The sequence below is a fragment of the Acipenser ruthenus genome, chromosome 4, assembly GCF_902713425.1.
Source record: "Acipenser ruthenus chromosome 4, fAciRut3.2 maternal haplotype, whole genome shotgun sequence".
NCBI lineage: Eukaryota > Metazoa > Chordata > Actinopteri > Acipenseriformes > Acipenseridae > Acipenser > Acipenser ruthenus.
In genome coordinates, this window is record NC_081192.1 from 2,007,310 (window position 1) to 2,025,972 (window position 18,663).

Sequence of the window (18,663 nt, forward strand, 5' to 3'; positions counted from 1 at the left end):
AGATAAAAGTGCCTGCTAAATAAAAACAAATTAATAATAACTTAGTGTAATAGACATCACTTCAGGGTTGGTTTTGATATCTAGTTTTTTTTTTTTTTTTAAGTATTTTGCAGTTCATTCTTTATACTGGCTGCGAGGTACTCAAGAGAGAAAATCCTACCTCAAAATTTCAAGTTTATGCATGAGCGTGAATTCTGAGCTGGGTTTTTTTTCAATCTATTTTATAGGGTCCGAGGGGAGTCCCAGGTGAAGAAGGATTGAAGGGGCCACCAGGAAACCCGGTAAGCATGATTCACATTTCAAAAGTCCAAGTGCACAAATGACCTACTGTACAACTGTGATACCACTCCAACACTGTTAGACATGCTGCATGGTGCTTACCTTCTCCCTGCAATTTACAGCAGAGGAAAACATTCACAAGATGACAAAGGAGCTTGACGTGACCAGTAGAGAATGAGAGAAGAGTTTCTTGAAGTCTAAGTTCAGTTTTATAGTCAGCAGGTGTCCACATTCTAAATTTGCTGATGCCTTTGTCAGTAATTGACCCCTTCGTTGAGGGTGTGCAGCAGTTTGAAGGGCTTGGTATGGAAACCCTGTCATCACATCTGCTGGGAGAATGTGTGGGTCTAGATGACAGGGTGGGGGTGTGAAACACAGCTGTTTAATGCAGTCATTTGTGTACTTTCTCTACATTCTTTATATTCTCTGCCACACTTTCTGTTTTTCTGTGTGGATAAGTAGAGACTACTAAGTCCACAAAGCTACCATCTTGTTTGGGGGTTGGGCTGGATAAATAACTAGGAGATAATGGATACTACCGCAATTGTCAGTCTATGGCTTGTTACTGCACACAACTTTAGGTACATAGGTACCAGTAAGGCTCAGAAATGTAAAAACATTACACACAATCTCCTTCTTGTTTGACCATGTTATGTGTCTCTTGTTCCTAATTTTGATAAAGCCATATGAAATATGTGATTCACTTCTATCTATTAAACAAAACAAATCTGTGTTTAAAGTACACTCGTGGAAGCTGACACTTACTGCCTACCCTCCAGTTGATATCTTGGGGTACCATGGGATATTGTTTTCTTGTTCCCTCTGTCAGCATCTCACAGCTCTCTAAGATTAGGGCAATGCTGTTTCAAGATGAAGCCTGGATTTTAATTCATGCATTTGTTACCTTGCTGGTTAATTTTTGCAATTCATTGTTTGCTGTCCTTCCAGACGCTTTGCGATGCAGACTTCAGCTATAGAAAATACTAATTCCACAAGAGCACTTTCCAAATCTCCTCATCATATGAATCCAGTTATTTTGCAATCCAGCTGGGCTAAAATATATCTTTTCAGTCGATCTCTTTATTTACCAATTACTGTACGAACTTCTCCTTCTTGGTTAACCACCCGTGGATGTAATTGGTATGGTATGATGCATATTATAGACACATGGCCCACATTAAGTGATTCTTGTTTTATTCATTCAAAACAGGGTCAAAAAGGGGAGTCAGGACTCAGAGGGGAGCCTGGAGTGAATGGAGACGCAGTAAGTTCAAACCGTGGGTGCAGACATGCTTTAAAACAACAGGAAACTCAACGATTATAGAATCTTCACATCTCCAGTTTGAATGGGGTTCCGTTAACCGATAAGGTGCTCAGTTTGAGCATTCAATATGCAGTATGTTTGTTGAATGTATCTAAAAGAAAAGTTCTACATTTGGGAAATTTGTCTGTATAGAAAATGGATGAACTGAATTTGTTTTTGTTCCAGCGTTATTTAATGTTTTAATATGTTCTGTGATGTCTTTTCCACAATAGGGACCACCTGGCCAAACAGGTCCACAAGGTCCACGTGGTTTACCAGGCAATGCGGTAGGTGCATACTGACATGTTCTGATGAAAGTGTGCATGCTGTTGGCCGTCTAATAATATTACAGCTTGTAAGGTGGTATAATAAACACACAAGGCTGGTGTCAGATGTCTCTTTGCTGTTATGTTGTTGTAAAATAAAATTTAAAAAAATTACTGGGAGTTTTTATTGCTAGAGTTTAATAGGGAAATCACAGACTTAATAAAAGTCAATTGAAAGGAAAAACATTGGAGAACCATGAATATCTCTGTATTTTAATGACACCTTTAAAAACTACGAATGTCTCCAGTTGGAAATGTTGTTAAGGCAAAATGTGGCTCCCTTCTTTGTAAAATGGAGCACTGTATGTTAACAAATAATCGATGCCAGTGGATTGATGAAAGTTTTTCTTTAAAAGATAAATGGTTCCAATCATTATATCCTCTCCAGTACCCGTTATGAACAAGTTGATTAATGAACACCATCATAAATCAATCCAAGGCCTTCTTAATTTGAGTGTTTTCATGGGTAGGCTAGAGTATACTGCAAGTCCCTAAGTCACAAGAACTGATGCCCATTCAATACATTACTGTAATAGTTTCCCATATCTTATATTCTTTAGGGTCTACCAGGGAATGATGGCCAATCTGGAGTAGATGGACAAAAAGGGGAAAAGGTAAGAGATTCTCCATGGTGTTATCTATGTATCTATAGAAGGTAAGAGATTCTCCATGGTGTTATCTATGTATCTATAGAAGGTAAGAGATTCTCCATGGTGTTATCTATGTATCTATAGAAGGTAAGAGATTCTCCATGGTGTTATCTATGTATCTATAGAAGGTAAGAGATTCTCCATGGTGTTATCTATGTATCTATAGAAGGTAAGAGATTCTCCATGGTGTTATCTATGTATCTATAGAAGGTAAGAGATTCTCCATGGTGTTATCTATGTATCTATAGAAGGTAAGAGATTCTCCATGGTGTTATCTATGTATCTATAGAAGGTAAGAGATTCTCCATGGTGTTATCTATGTATCTATAGAAGGTAAGAGATTCTCCATGGTGTTATCTATGTATCTATAGAAGGTAAGAGATTCTCCATGGTGTTATCTATGTATCTATAGAAGGTAAGAGATTCTCCATGGTGTTATCTATGTATCTATAGAAGGTAAGAGATTCTCCATGGTGTTATCTATGTATCTATAGAAGGTAAGAGATTCTCCATGGTGTTATCTATGTATCTATAGAAGGTAAGAGATTCTCCATGGTGTTATCTATGTATCTATAGAAGGTAAGAGATTCTCCATGGTGTTATCTATGTATCTATGGAAAGTAAGAGATTCTCCATGGTGTTATCTATGTATCTATAGAAGGTAAGAGATTCTCCATGGTGTTATCTATGTATCTATGGAAGGTAAGAGATTCTCCATGGTGTTATCTATGTATCTATAGAAGGTAAGAGATTCTCCATGGTGTTATCTATGTATCTATAGAAGGTAAGAGATTCTCCATGGTGTTATCTATGTATCTATAGAAGGTAAGAGATTCTCCATGGTGTTATCTATGTATCTATAGAAGGTAAGAGATTCTCCATGGTGTTATCTATGTATCTATAGAAGGTAAGAGATTCTCCATGGTGTTATCTATGTATCTATAGAAGGTAAGAGATTCTCCATGGTGTTATCTATGTATCTATGGAAGGTAAGAGATTCTCCATGGTGTTATCTATGTATCTATAGAAGGTAAGAGATTCTCCATGGTGTTATCTATGTATCTATAGAAGGTAAGAGATTCTCCATGGTGTTATCTATGTATCTATAGAAGGTAAGAGATTCTCCATGGTGTTATCTATGTATCTATAGAAGGTAAGAGATTCTCCATGGTGTTATCTATGTATCTATAGAAGGTAAGAGATTCTCCATGGTGTTATCTATGTATCTATAGAAGGTAAGAGATTCTCCATGGTGTTATCTATGTATCTATAGAAGGTAAGAGATTCTCCATGGTGTTATCTATGTATCTATAGAAGGTAAGAGATTCTCCATGGTGTTATCTATGTATCTATAGAAGGTAAGAGATTCTCCATGGTGTTATCTATGTATCTATAGAAGGTAAGAGATTCTCCATGGTGTTATCTATGTATCTATAGAAGGTAAGAGATTCTCCATGGTGTTATCTATGTATCTATAGAAGGTAAGAGATTCTCCATGGTGTTATCTATGTATCTATAGAAGGTAAGAGATTCTCCATGGTGTTATCTATGTATCTATAGAAGGTAAGAGATTCTCCATGGTGTTATCTATGTATCTATAGAAGGTAAGAGATTCTCCATGGTGTTATCTATGTATCTATAGAAGGTAAGAGATTCTCCATGGTGTTATCTATGTATCTATAGAAGGTAAGAGATTCTCCATGGTGTTATCTATGTATCTATAGAAGGTAAGAGATTCTCCATGGTGTTATCTATGTATCTATAGAAGGTAAGAGATTCTCCATGGTGTTATCTATGTATCTATAGAAGGTAAGAGATTCTCCATGGTGTTATCTATGTATCTATAGAAGGTAAGAGATTCTCCATGGTGTTATCTATGTATCTATAGAAGGTAAGAGATTCTCCATGGTGTTATCTATGTATCTATAGAAGGTAAGAGATTCTCCATGGTGTTATCTATGTATCTATAGAAGGTAAGAGATTCTCCATGGTGTTATCTATGTATCTATAGAAGGTAAGAGATTCTCCATGGTGTTATCTATGTATCTATAGAAGGTAAGAGATTCTCCATGGTGTTATCTATGTATCTATAGAAGGTAAGAGATTCTCCATGGTGTTATCTATGTATCTATAGAAGGTAAGAGATTCTCCATGGTGTTATCTATGTATCTATAGAAGGTAAGAGATTCTCCATGGTGTTATCTATGTATCTATAGAAGGTAAGAGATTCTCCATGGTGTTATCTATGTATCTATAGAAGGTAAGAGATTCTCCATGGTGTTATCTATGTATCTATAGAAGGTAAGAGATTCTCCATGGTGTTATCTATGTATCTATAGAAGGTAAAGAGATTCTCCATGGTGTTATCTATGTATCTATAGAAGGTAAGAGATTCTCCATGGTGTTATCTATGTATCTATAGAAGGTAAGAGATTCTCCATGGTGTTATCTATGTATCTATAGAAGGTAAGAGATTCTCCATGGTGTTATCTATGTATCTATAGAAGGTAAGAGATTCTCCATGGTGTTATCTATGTATCTATAGAAGGTAAGAGATTCTCCATGGTGTTATCTATGTATCTATAGAAGGTAAGAGATTCTCCATGGTGTTATCTATGTATCTATAGAAGGTAAGAGATTCTCCATGGTGTTATCTATGTATCTATAGAAGGTAAGAGATTCTCCATGGTGTTATCTATGTATCTATAGAAGGTAAGAGATTCTCCATGGTGTTATCTATGTATCTATAGAAGGTAAGAGATTCTCCATGGTGTTATCTATGTATCTATAGAAGGTAAGAGATTCTCCATGGTGTTATCTATGTATCTATAGAAGGTAAGAGATTCTCCATGGTGTTATCTATGTATCTATAGAAGGTAAGAGATTCTCCATGGTGTTATCTATGTATCTATAGAAGGTAAGAGATTCTCCATGGTGTTATCTATGTATCTATAGAAGGTAAGAGATTCTCCATGGTGTTATCTATGTATCTATAGAAGGTAAGAGATTCTCCATGGTGTTATCTATGTATCTATAGAAGGTAAGAGATTCTCCATGGTGTTATCTATGTATCTATAGAAGGTAAGAGATTCTCCATGGTGTTATCTATGTATCTATAGAAGGTAAGAGATTCTCCATGGTGTTATCTATGTATCTATAGAAGGTAAGAGATTCTCCATGGTGTTATCTATGTATCTATAGAAGGTAAGAGATTCTCCATGGTGTTATCTATGTATCTATAGAAGGTAAGAGATTCTCCATGGTGTTATCTATGTATCTATAGAAGGTAAGAGATTCTCCATGGTGTTATCTATGTATCTATAGAAGGTAAGAGATTCTCCATGGTGTTATCTATGTATCTATAGAAGGTAAGAGATTCTCCATGGTGTTATCTATGTATCTATAGAAAGTAAGAGATTCTCCATGGTGTTATCTATGTATCTATAGAAGGTAAGAGATTCTCCATGGTGTTATCTATGTATCTATAGAAGGTAAGAGATTCTCCATGGTGTTATCTATGTATCTATGGAAAGTAAGAGATTCTCCATGGTGTTATCTATGTATCTATAGAAGGTAAGAGATTCTCCATGGTGTTATCTATGTATCTATAGAAGGTAAGAGATTCTCCATGGTGTTATCTATGTATCTATAGAAGGTAAGAGATTCTCCATGGTGTTATCTATGTATCTATAGAAGGTAAGAGATTCTCCATGGTGTTATCTATGTATCTATAGAAGGTAAGAGATTCTCATGGTGTTATCTATGTATCTATAGAAGGTAAGAGATTCTCCATGGTGTTATCTATGTATCTATAGAAGGTAAGAGATTCTCCATGGTGTTATCTATGTATCTATAGAAGGTAAGAGATTCTCCATGGTGTTATCTATGTATCTATAGAAGGTAAGAGATTCTCCATGGTGTTATCTATGTATCTATAGAAGGTAAGAGATTCTCCATGGTGTTATCTATGTATCTATAGAAGGTAAGAGATTCTCCATGGTGTTATCTATGTATCTATAGAAGGTAAGAGATTCTCCATGGTGTTATCTATGTATCTATAGAAGGTAAGAGATTCTCCATGGTGTTATCTATGTATCTATAGAAGGTAAGAGATTCTCCATGGTGTTATCTATGTATCTATAGAAGGTAAGAGATTCTCCATGGTGTTATCTATGTATCTATAGAAGGTAAGAGATTCTTCATGGTGTTATCTATGTATCTATAGAAGGTAAGAGATTCTCCATGGTGTTATCTATGTATCTATAGAAGGTAAGAGATTCTCCATGGTGTTATCTATGTATCTATAGAAGGTAAGAGATTCTCCATGGTGTTATCTATGTATCTATAGAAGGTAAGAGATTCTCCATGGTGTTATCTATGTATCTATAGAAGGTAAGAGATTCTCCATGGTGTTATCTATGTATCTATAGAAGGTAAGAGATTCTCCATGGTGTTATCTATGTATCTATAGAAGGTAAGAGATTCTCCATGGTGTTATCTATGTATCTATAGAAGGTAAGAGATTCTCCATGGTGTTATCTATGTATCTATAGAAGGTAAGAGATTCTCCATGGTGTTATCTATGTATCTATAGAAGGTAAGAGATTCTCCATGGTGTTATCTATGTATCTATAGAAGGTAAGAGATTCTCCATGGTGTTATCTATGTATCTATGGAAAGTAAGAGATTCTCCATGGTGTTATCTATGTATCTATAGAAGGTAAGAGATTCTCCATGGTGTTATCTATGTATCTATAGAAGGTAAGAGATTCTCCATGGTGTTATCTATGTATCTATAGAAGGTAAGAGATTCTCCATGGTGTTATCTATGTATCTATAGAAGGTAAGAGATTCTCCATGGTGTTATCTATGTATCTATAGAAGTTAAGGGATTATCCATGGTGTTATCTATGTATCTATGGAATGTACGTATTTATCTATGTATCTATAGAATGTAAGAGATTCTCCATTGTGTTATGCATGGTGGAAACAAAGCTCTTTAATAGACACACAATCAGCAATTACATACAGACCTCACATGTTCAAACATTGGCAGTGTTCCTATTTGAGGGGGAAAAAAAACAACCTTTCCTTATGTTCATCTTCCAAAAATAATGATGATTTTATGGTTTATTACAACCTTAGTGATACTTTAAAATAAGTGACAGTAAGTGTAATTAGCATCATCAATCGTCATTATTCCTAATTATGATGAAGATTCCATTTTCTGCTGTTTTGTCCAACCCTTATTTGAAGGGACTGACCCTTACTGACCTGTGCATTATATATGAAGCTCTAATAATAAAGGTTGATCTGTGGTGTGCTTCTGCAGGGAGAGGCTGGTAAGGAAGGCAGGCAAGGCTCAGCCGGACCTCCAGGGGAGCCCGGTCCTGCTGGAATCCCAGGCTTACCAGGCAAGGGGAAGGACGGGGAGCCGGTGAGTCATCACTGAGTTCATACTGGTGCACAAGCTGCTTTATTCAACACTGTGGATTCTAAAGTTGAGGGAACACGAAGACACTTTTTTTCAGGAACATTGGCTTGCAACCTGGTTCCAGGAGACCGCAAGACCTAGTCTGAGGCAACTTTACTGCATCAAACCCCAGATATCCCCTCGTGTGCCATGCTGTGGCCTGAAAACTAGGCTCCTGAAACCAAGTTCCAAGCCACAAGTGGCTTTGTGTTCCCTCAGCTTAAGTGTACATATGTCAGGGTAGACTAGATTTGAGCTACTGTATTTTAATTAATTTTGGGTAGGAATGCTCTATTTTAATCCCCTAGAGTAGGGGTGGCCAACCCTGGTCCTGAAGAGCCTCAGTCCTGCAGGGTTTTTTTGTGTATCTTTAAATCATCAATGGCTAAAGACCTGGAAAAATGATAGTGTTGACCAATTAACTAAATAATTGGTTCAATAAGTAATTGAGAACTCAGGTGGAACGAAAACCAGAAGACCCTGCGGCTCTCCAGAACCAGGGTTGGCCACCCCTGTCCTAAAGCACAGAGAAAAACAAATGATATATCATTTGTAATTTAGCTGTAAAAAAATAACCTCACCATAGTAACATTTCAACTTGAAGCGAGTTCCCCCAGTTTGGTTCTGTCTGGAGCAAAATGCCATGCACAAAGGATTATCTCTCATACTGTGTATAGGGCCCAGGAGAGTGTCCTCTTTGTTTGTGTATTTCCATGCAAATCATTTACAATACACATCCTTACCTACTGTACAGTACCAGGCAAAGATTTATATGGCATTCTGAGGGCCTGGTCAGATGCCCTTGATAATGTGCCCTTCCATCTAAAGAAAAGCCAGTAAGACAGCACTATACCACTTCCCATGCTCGTACTGTATGTTTACTAGATATAGTGTACTGTGAAGGGGGTTGCATGTTCAATGTCTGGTTTTCATGTGTCTGCACAAAGCATAAGTTTGAGTTACTTCTGCATTCAATGTTCACTCTGAAATAGTTTCCACTGTAATAATGTTATTTGTTCTTTTGGTACAGAGAATCTTTAAAGTCTCAGTTTATTAGGAGGGTGCATGCTGAGTCTGCAGAACAGGTATTCATTCTTTGATGCTTTTTGGAAAAACAGGGAGAGCCTGGAACACATGGATTGGCTGGACCCCAGGGGCCGAAGGTAAGCCAATTAAAACCTGCAAAAGCAAGACTCCTAAAGTATTACTGTCTGGAAGGCATCTATTGAATATTTCAATTTTTTCACTTATCTTTTATACTTATACTAGATGTATGTTTTTTATGATTTTTTTTTTTTCTTTTCTATGCCCACTCAGATGTATTGGGTTGAAAAGGATTAGCGTGCATTAAGAGAATGAGAAATTTAGAAAATTAGGTGGTGCCAAAAGTACACACCTGTTTGGAATGTTTGAGTGTGCATCACCAGGGTACCATAAGATAAAAGTGCTGCCATTTCAATAGAACTAAGTCTAACTCTCCTTTAGGGGGATTCCGGATCCCCTGGGATGCGTGGACTTCCTGGAGATAGAGGTCCATCTGGGACTGGGTTACCTGGGAAACAGGTAAGAACTCTATAAGAGGGTTAGGTTTAAGGTTAGGAAAGTAATGGAAAGCACATAGTTTGATTGGACACATTACAATTCTACCATAGTAGGGATATTGACTCCTGTAGTCTATACAGAGTATTGATTTCCTGTTGTCTCTTGCAACACCAGTGAAACGTCATCAGTTTGCAATGCATCCTTTATCCAAGTCACCAAGTTAACTTGCAAACAGATATATATAGTTTTCTACAGATATATGAAGTTTTCAATTGAAACCAAAGGCACAAAACAAAACATTCAATATGCACCCTTAACCTCAACTATTAGTATAACTGCACTGCAATGTGCGATCTTGAAATGAACATTGTATTAACATTTACTTATACCAATATACACACTTGATAATACTTTATTTCACATTTCATTAATTGCAATGTAATTACTTAGGAGGTGCTTTTGCAATTACATTTGAAGTCATGTGAAGGAAATAATCATTTCAGACTCAGGGCCAGGGTGTTTAAAATGTGTGTGTGTGTATGTGTATATATATATATATATATATATATATATATATATATATATATATATATATATATATATATATAAAGGGGTGCCATCACTAATATATATTAGTGATGGCACCCCTTTATTTTGATAGGCGCTGAAGCAAACACTTGATTTATCTTTCAGTCCAACCAAAACAAGATCAATTATGGGGCTCCATAGCCTAATTACATTTAATAGCCTAAGTATGTGTAATATTTGTATTTAATACCTAATAATAATAATAATAATAATAATAATAATAATAATAATAATAATAATAATAATAATAATAAATAAACATTCTATTGTTTTAGGGATCACCAGGAACTGCAGGGGAAAAAGGACCCCAGGTAAGCAATCTGATGTCAAGTTAGTTTATGAAATATGAATGAGGATATATACTGTTTATCCAGCCTCGATTAATCACAGCTCCAACCTGAATTATATTGTATATTGCAAACTAACACCTGCATGTTATAAGACCATTATAGAAATGCATTACATTCTGGTATCAATCTTTGTTCATCAAAATGTGTCAAATAATATCCATATTTAGATAGTAACATTAAAGTACTGTAAACATAGAGATTACAGTAAATCTCACCTCATATGTACACGATAACTATCATTTAGTAGATCTTACATTTTTCTTTTAAAAAGGTGCACACATTATGGGGTAGGTGTACTAAGATGGGCCAGTTGCAGCACAAACATACCACAATTTGCATTTTCGTTGTGACACTTAACAAAGTATACATTTTGTATATGTACTAAGAGAAAATATGTAAATGAAAGAGCCACAATCTACTAATTTAAATATGTGTTGCGCAGCAGAGGGTGACCGAAGGATAACATCTATGCATGCAAGGGTGCAAGAATCAAAATAACGTTGTTTTTTTAGGAGGTGTTGGGTTTAAAAAAATCCGATAAAATCGCACACACATACATTTAGAGTGCATAATGTATTTTAAATGTATAAATCATTGCGCTGAAATAACACTGATGTGTTTTGGGTAGGCTGCACATTACATTATGTACAAATATAAATCTGTACAATATGCCTATACAGTATACAGTACAGTAGTCAAATCAAATGAATACCTAGCGCACTTTTTTTACACAAAATAAATCATGCTGCTGCAAATGTTTTTAACGTGTTTTTTTTTATTTTTTTTTAATTATTATTATTATTAGTCTGGCAGCCTAGACAATTAACACAAATAGTCCATGGTGCCGCATTGACAAGTTATGATACTTACAGAAGGACAGTCAATTCTCGTTAATACGAATTTCAAGGGATCAGCAACAAATTTTGCATTATACCACTAATTCGTATTATCATTAGTAGCCTAGAAGCCAAATGTATACTGTCTGTTTTTATTTAAGTTAGTCAGGGGGGCAATGCTAAATTGTGCACAATTACAAACCACCTGCACATTAATAGAATAGGTGAGTTTCCTATTCCTATACAGATGCTCAGAATGAGCTGGAGGGGTTAGCGGCACATGTGTGCAGTCTATTGCTCCCAACATGTTGCGGAAACCAGAAATGTCATAGAAATTTGTTTTCAAGGCTTGTAAGTACACCCTGCTTTTAGGGAAAAATAGGTATTTGGGTGTTCGCCTCAAAAATGCATTGAGCACAACTGGCAACACATGTGAAAAAGCAGACTGGGAAATGCCAGCAACAATTGCGACTGTTTAAAACATGCTATCAAAAGTTCTGAACAAATTGATGCAATTGTAAGTGTTGCAATTGCCTGCAGCTTTTGTACATCTCATTACAATATTTGACAACCCTCATTTGCATTATCTCCACCCCCTGTTTGCTAATTTATGCAGGAATGCCCATAATTACACATTCATCTACACTTGAACTGCAAACAGAAACTGCTGCCGCAAAGCATTCCCTAAAGTCACTAACAGCATTGCGCTTGTTTAGTACATTTTGACCAAGACTTCCATCTCATTTGCAACTGGTTCATGACTATTGCGACAGGCGCAACACTTTAGTACACCTGCCCCTATGTGTTTTATTTTTAATGGTATTTTTTCAACACTGCACTTCCCAAAAAATGTGGCCAATATTGTAAATACTTGAGTTGCTTCTAGGAGTTCATGCAAATTGAAAAATGATTCATAATGTTTAGTTGTTTTACACTATGACTCTTCCTGGGCCTATTTTTTTATGATGTATTTCTGAAGAATAATTGGAATAACTTAAAAAAAAAATGTAAATGCTTGGCATTTATTTCCTTTACAAAAACTCAACCCCCCAGAAGATTTACACATTGTCTGGCCTGACCAGTTACCTTTTCCTATGATTGATGGGTTTTCAAACTCCACTGCTTTCCTTTACACAATGTAGAATACAACGAACGGGAAGCTCAGCGTTGAAGCATCTGCACGAAGCGATCAATAGCAAACCTTTACCATAATGTGTGCATCTTTCGTATAGGAAAATGTAAGATCTAAGAAAGTATGGCAATGCATATTAGGTAACATGTACTAGGATTGTTTAGTTAGCTCTGTGTACTTAAACTTCATTGATCACCCCATGAAAGAACATCATGCAAGTGCAAGGATTTGAACACTGGCTGTACAGACTGTTCTCGTGAAACAGTTCTTTGTATTATCATTATGTACAGTACCTTACTATCACATAACACACCTGGGTGTGCTGATATATTGTACTTGTGCCTTTCAGGGCCCAAGAGGTGTACCTGGAGTAGCTGGTCCCCAGGGTCCGCCTGGGCACAATGTAAGTACAAACAATGAAGCAATTAACATATTATTATTATTATTATTATTATTATTATTATTATTATTATTATTATTAGTTTATTTAGCAGACGCCTTTATCCAAGGCGACTTACAGAGACTAGGGTGTGTGAACTATGCATCAGCTGCAGAGTCACTTACAATTACGTCTCACCCGAAAGACAGAGCACAAGGAGGTTAAGTGACTTGCTCAGGGTCACACAATGAGTCAGTGGCTGAGGTGGGATTTGAACTGGGGACCTTCTGGTTACAAGCCCGTTTCTTTAACCACTGGACCACACAGCCTCTTATACAGTAGCAGCTCAACATGCCATTCCTTTACTGATCCTAGTAATAAGCCTTGAGGTTGTTAACGGGCTTGATGGTGTGAGTCTTACTGTGTGGATTAACCTTGAGTGATACGCTCAATGCAACTATCAGTTTAATGCTGATACTTAACTTTCTACTGGCTTGCCTGTACATTGAGTTAAAGGAAATACACAGACTAAGCAGAGCAGCATATCAAATAAAATAATAGAAAAACAACACCTCACCTTGCAACAAGATGGAGTGGGCAAGGCAAGGATACACTATGTTCTCTACGTCGATGCAAACCCCTGTTTAAAGAACTTTTCTTTTGTGTAACAGGGTTTACCTGGAAGGCCAGGTGACAGAGGAGTTCCTGGGGAGCCGGTATGTGTCACTTTGCATTCTTTTACTTCAGTTCATTATATATGTTGGCACCATGTCTCTGTATTCAGCGTGGGACTTTGATAAACCCAAAAGCCTTATGGAAATCTGTGCCTAGAGGTGCACAATGATAACTTGTAGTGTTTTTGAATACAGTATGTGTCTCGTGGAGCACAATGATAACTTGCAGTGTTCTTGAATCTGTGTCTTATGGTGCATAATGATATCTTCTAGTGTTCTTGAATATGTGTCTCATGGAGCACAATGTTATCTTCTAGTGTTCTTGAATATGTGTCTCATGGAGCACAATGATAACTTCTAATGTTCTTGAATATGTGTCTCGTGGAGCACAATGATAACTTCTAGTGTTCTTGAATCTCTGTCTCGTGGGGCACAGTGATAACTTCTAGTGTTCTTGAATCTCTGTCTCGTGGAGCACAATGATAACTTCTAGTGTTCTTGTACCACAGGGTTCAACAGCTCAGATCTCTCAAAAGGAACTTGGCATCCTTCTTAAGGTAAGGAACATATGAGTACACTATATATAAAAAAATTACTGCAGTGCAGTTGATGCTGTTTATTTTTGTCGCAGTTTTTATTACGTTTAGTATTTGTTGTTGCAAGTTTCTACCATTGAATGTATGCATAACTTTTGAGTAGCCCAATTAAATTATTTTTGACAGCCAGTTGATCAATTATAAGTAATTTATTATTTTGTCAATTATGCTTTTGATGTATTTTTTGATTTTTGAGTGTGTGTTTGATATTAGTGCATACCATTAAATGAATTCTTCTAAAACACATGCACTGTATAGCTAATATGCACTGTGTGATGCAGTGCCCTGTGTTCTGCTTCCTGTAGTGATTGATGTTGCTTCTCTCTTCCAGGATGTGTGTACCGATTGTCCACCTGGACCTCCTGGGATGCCAGGTCTCCCTGGGTTCAAAGGCGACCAAGGTTTGACAGGTCCACCTGGGAAAGATGGGAATAATGGGCACCAGGTAGGAATAAGATATACATGTATGCTCTGTTGTCTTTCAACAGACACAATCAATGACTGGTCAGGATTACACTGCTTGTGGAGAGTTTCATGTCACGCAATAAAGTATATACATTTTTTGTTTTTTATAATTACTATTGCTGTCGTATTCCTATTGTCTGCCATTACCTTTATGTATTATTGTTTTATTCATGTCAAGACCTGTGTTTCATATTCTTAGCGCAGCATCATATGGTTTTTCTTTAGCCTGGTCTGTTGACTTTTATTTCTTCCTGCTGCCTGAAGAACATAAAAATGTAACTCTTTTTCTTCAGTCACGGCAGTATTTGAGAGACCATGTCGGTGGCTAGATAGTTGCCATCCATTAAAACAAGTTATACTGTACAATTCAGAAGCCCCCTTGCTTTATTTCAGGGCTGCCTGCTCCACAAGCTCAAGTTCAATATACACAGGAAAGAAAAATGAACGTTACTGTCCATTCTGTGCTCTTTACAGTTTTAAAACACATGTGCTGTACTTACAACTAACTAATGTTCAAACGCTTCCTTCTCAATGTTTTAACATATTCATTGTCTTCTAATGGCAGGGGCCGCCTGGGCCTCCTGGTCCTATAGGTCCACGTGGGATGGACGGGATGAAGGTAAGTCTTGTAGGAACAATTCCATAATAGATCATTTATCTTGGTTAATTAGTTCTCTTATTAATAATATTTAATTGACGTGTTACAAAGATTGAGGATTTACTATGAACACACATTCATGCGCAGACACTAGGAATATTTAATCAATAGTAGTATTTTATTATGTACACAAATAATAAACAGATGTCAGAAAAAAGTCAGAAAGTAAATCTTAGTCTCTAAGCACAAAACGCAACTCAAAAGCTCTCACTGCACTCATGCTGGCTAGCAGGCAATTGAAATATGACACTGCCTGTCTCCTCACACACAACAGCAGCTCGAGCAGGCTGTGACGTAGCTAGTAGCTTGCTCACACACACACATGCCTACATACAAGCACAGCCTCAGACTGAAACAATGCAGACAATCTTAGAATATATTACATTAAGCTTATTAATGGAATATAAATTAATGATATGGCAAGTTTACTTTTAAATAAATTCATCACACAACAATATGAGGTACATTGCTTATAGCTACTTCATCAAGTTTCACTAAAAGTTATTTCACATGCAAAGTGTGCAAACTAAATAATTAACAGTTCAATTCTATGTGAATGTGTTACAATTAATTAATTTAGTTCCATGAAAGGAAAATGCAACTGGAATTATACTCAATGGTTCCTTGAAGCATAGACTTTTGGTCCACTGGTTTGGAAACTCAATCTGTTGAAGTGTCCAGCACAAAAGCTGTCCTCTCAGCAACAAAATTTTCAATCCCACGTTAGATCAAACGCGGCAACAAAACTTTCAATTCTCGATAGAATCAACAAACAGCTGCAACAAAGTCTTCAGTCCTCGGTATAGGATCCACAACAGCGCCTGCCCGCTCTGTCCTCTTCGCTGAATCTTTTATCTATGCAGGTAGCAGGGCACAGTTTCTTTTGGATACTGTGGTTGTAGGTGTACAGCAGACCCAAACTGGTTTGTCTGATAACAGTCTCTGTAAGTTTTATGGCAGTCCTTCAAACGGGCCTCAGTCTCGTTGCTTGGGGTAGTAACTCGCTTGCAGCTTGCTTCCTCTTCTTGGATCCTTTTTCAGGCAGAGTCCTGTCTTGGGTCAGTTTTTAGGCAGAGTGCCAGAGTTGCAGCTTTGCTTAGCAGAGTGACAGCACCTTGTTTAGCATTCGATGTGGAGCGCAAAATGTTTAGTTTTGCTTGGATATTTATAGTCTTTTTCACTCTGCCAAATAGCTACTTTCATGAGATAATTTGTGTATCTTGCCTTTTTTTTAAACTCACAGTCCTTTGATGTTTGAATGTCCTTTTGCAGACCACCCACGGACGCGTCATTGTACAACCCACAAAATAAAACTTATCTGTAAGATCACTGTATGGGTGATGTAAAAAATGGAAACTTGTCATTCTCAACATACGATTGCATGTACACTCCATTCATTGATGGTTTCCCAATTCAAGTTGCACATGTATATCATTTTAAATGAACCAATGGTGTTTTCTTTTCCACTAGTTTATGTCTTCCTTGCATCAAAATGATTGTTGTTGCACGTGTGAATTATCTGTACATAATTCAACTGTCCACTCAGCCTAATCCCATCCAGGCGCCGGTCACCTAACAAGAACAAGAAAGATTTTTACAATGTGTTTCTCAACAGGGAGGCAGAGGAGACCAAGGGGCTGCAGGTGAAGCTGGAGAAAAAGGCGAGACGGTAAACAGAATGCAATAAAAACAAAACACACTGATACATTAAAATGGGGAAATGATACAGGTCTTGTTTCTGCCTACACTCATTTTAAATGAACAGTTTAAGCAATTTGTCAGTGCAATCTTGGATTTGCAACATATCTGTAATAGTGTGAACCATGAATCATTTCCACCTTCTGATCCCCATTAAAAAGAGTACATGAAGTATCACTTGGCTTGTATCAATAAATAAAGTCAAGCCAATCTCTGTAAAAGAAAGCAAAGAGTATGCACACCGAAACCCAATTAAATGTATAATTGGGGTAAAAGAATACTGGGGACATGCTGTATATTGTGAACAAACTGTATAGTTCAGATTTCTTAGTTTGTTTCTATAACCAGTTCACTGCAAGACCAGGACCACTTAAGTGACACCGCCCACTACACTGTATACAGCGTATATATATATATATATATATATGAGCAGATTGATTGTGGATAGTCTTGACGTGATAGTTTTATAGCACCTGTTTGTGAAATCAATACACACACATGCCTGGACTGGGTTCCTGCTGAACACTCAGTTGCGGAATGGTAGACACACACACATGCCTGGACTGGGTTCCTGCTGAACACTCAGCTTCTATACACATTGCTTTATTTGCTCCCAGAGCATCATTTCATTTCACAAGGTGCACTATTTCATTTCACAGTGCATCATTTCATTTCACAAGGTGCATCATTTCATTTCACAAGGTGCATCATTTCATTTCACAAGGTGCATCATTTCATTTCACAAGGTGCACCATTTCATTTCACAAGGTGCATCATTTCATTTCACAAGGTGCACCATTTCATTTCACAAGGTGCATTATTTCATTTCACAAGCTGCATCATTTCATTTCACAAGGTGCACCATTTCATTTCACAAGGTGCACCATTTCATTTCACAAGGTGCATTATTTCATTTCACAAGCTGCATCATTTCATTTCACTAATATACTATACACTTAAATATATCCTTGTTGACATTGGTACATTTAGTTTGAAGTTTTACACTTATCTACCAATCAACTGTGTTTCAAAAGGTAAAGTCTTGTTGTTTTTTTTTCTAAATCTATAACTATAACAGGATAGCGTCAGGAATGAGACATGTAGGCAGGAGGCTGCAGTTAAAGTTTATTTACAAAACAAAGAATAAACCAAACGAAGGCACAGGGGACAAAATTAAAGCTTCAAACAAAATACACACACGATAGTATTGGCCTTCACTAACAGTTTCCCAAGTTCTCCACACTCTCTCTCTCTCAAACTCCTCTACAAAACAAAGGTTTTTTTCCTCCCTTTATATACATGTGGCCATTCCACTCAATTACCTAATTAGAGAATGGCCACATTCCACCTGTGGTTGTGTTAGGGATGGACTTAATTGCATCCCTGCCAACCTTACATTTGTTAATGACACTATTTACAATGTGGGCTTCAGCCCTGCCACAAAGACATTGTTTTACTTTTGTTGTATATATATATTCTTTTTTTTAGGGATTCAGAGGAACACCTGGCTATCCTGGCGCAGTCGGCTTAGCAGGCCAACCTGTAAGTATCTACACATGAAAACCAAATAATATATATGTATATATTGTGATGAAGCCCCTCTAGTCAGGATGGCCCGGGGCTCTATCACCGCTTTTGTGTGGGTGCGTCAAGAAAGACTCTGAGTCTGTGTTTATATTTTAATACGGTTCACGCACTTTTATTATTTACAGAT

The 18,663-nt window shown here is 37.0% G+C and overlaps 1 protein-coding gene across 2 annotated transcripts in view; it reads left to right on the plus strand.

Moving 5' to 3' along the window:
• Positions 1-18,663, plus strand: part of LOC117400616 (collagen alpha-1(XXII) chain-like) — a 115,517-nt gene that overhangs the window by 77,842 nt on the left and 19,012 nt on the right. For both annotated transcript variants that reach the window (XM_059021282.1, XM_059021283.1), the window contains exons 35-49: positions 228-281; positions 1,490-1,543; positions 1,816-1,869; positions 2,469-2,522; positions 7,891-7,995; positions 9,150-9,194; positions 9,517-9,594; positions 10,437-10,472; positions 12,829-12,882; positions 13,530-13,574; positions 14,042-14,089; positions 14,460-14,573; positions 15,159-15,212; positions 16,867-16,920; positions 18,438-18,491. In XM_059021282.1, coding sequence (XP_058877265.1) covers positions 228-281; positions 1,490-1,543; positions 1,816-1,869; positions 2,469-2,522; positions 7,891-7,995; positions 9,150-9,194; positions 9,517-9,594; positions 10,437-10,472; positions 12,829-12,882; positions 13,530-13,574; positions 14,042-14,089; positions 14,460-14,573; positions 15,159-15,212; positions 16,867-16,920; positions 18,438-18,491 — 903 coding nt within the window. The remainder of the gene's footprint in view (positions 1-227; positions 282-1,489; positions 1,544-1,815; positions 1,870-2,468; positions 2,523-7,890; positions 7,996-9,149; positions 9,195-9,516; positions 9,595-10,436; positions 10,473-12,828; positions 12,883-13,529; positions 13,575-14,041; positions 14,090-14,459; positions 14,574-15,158; positions 15,213-16,866; positions 16,921-18,437; positions 18,492-18,663) is intronic.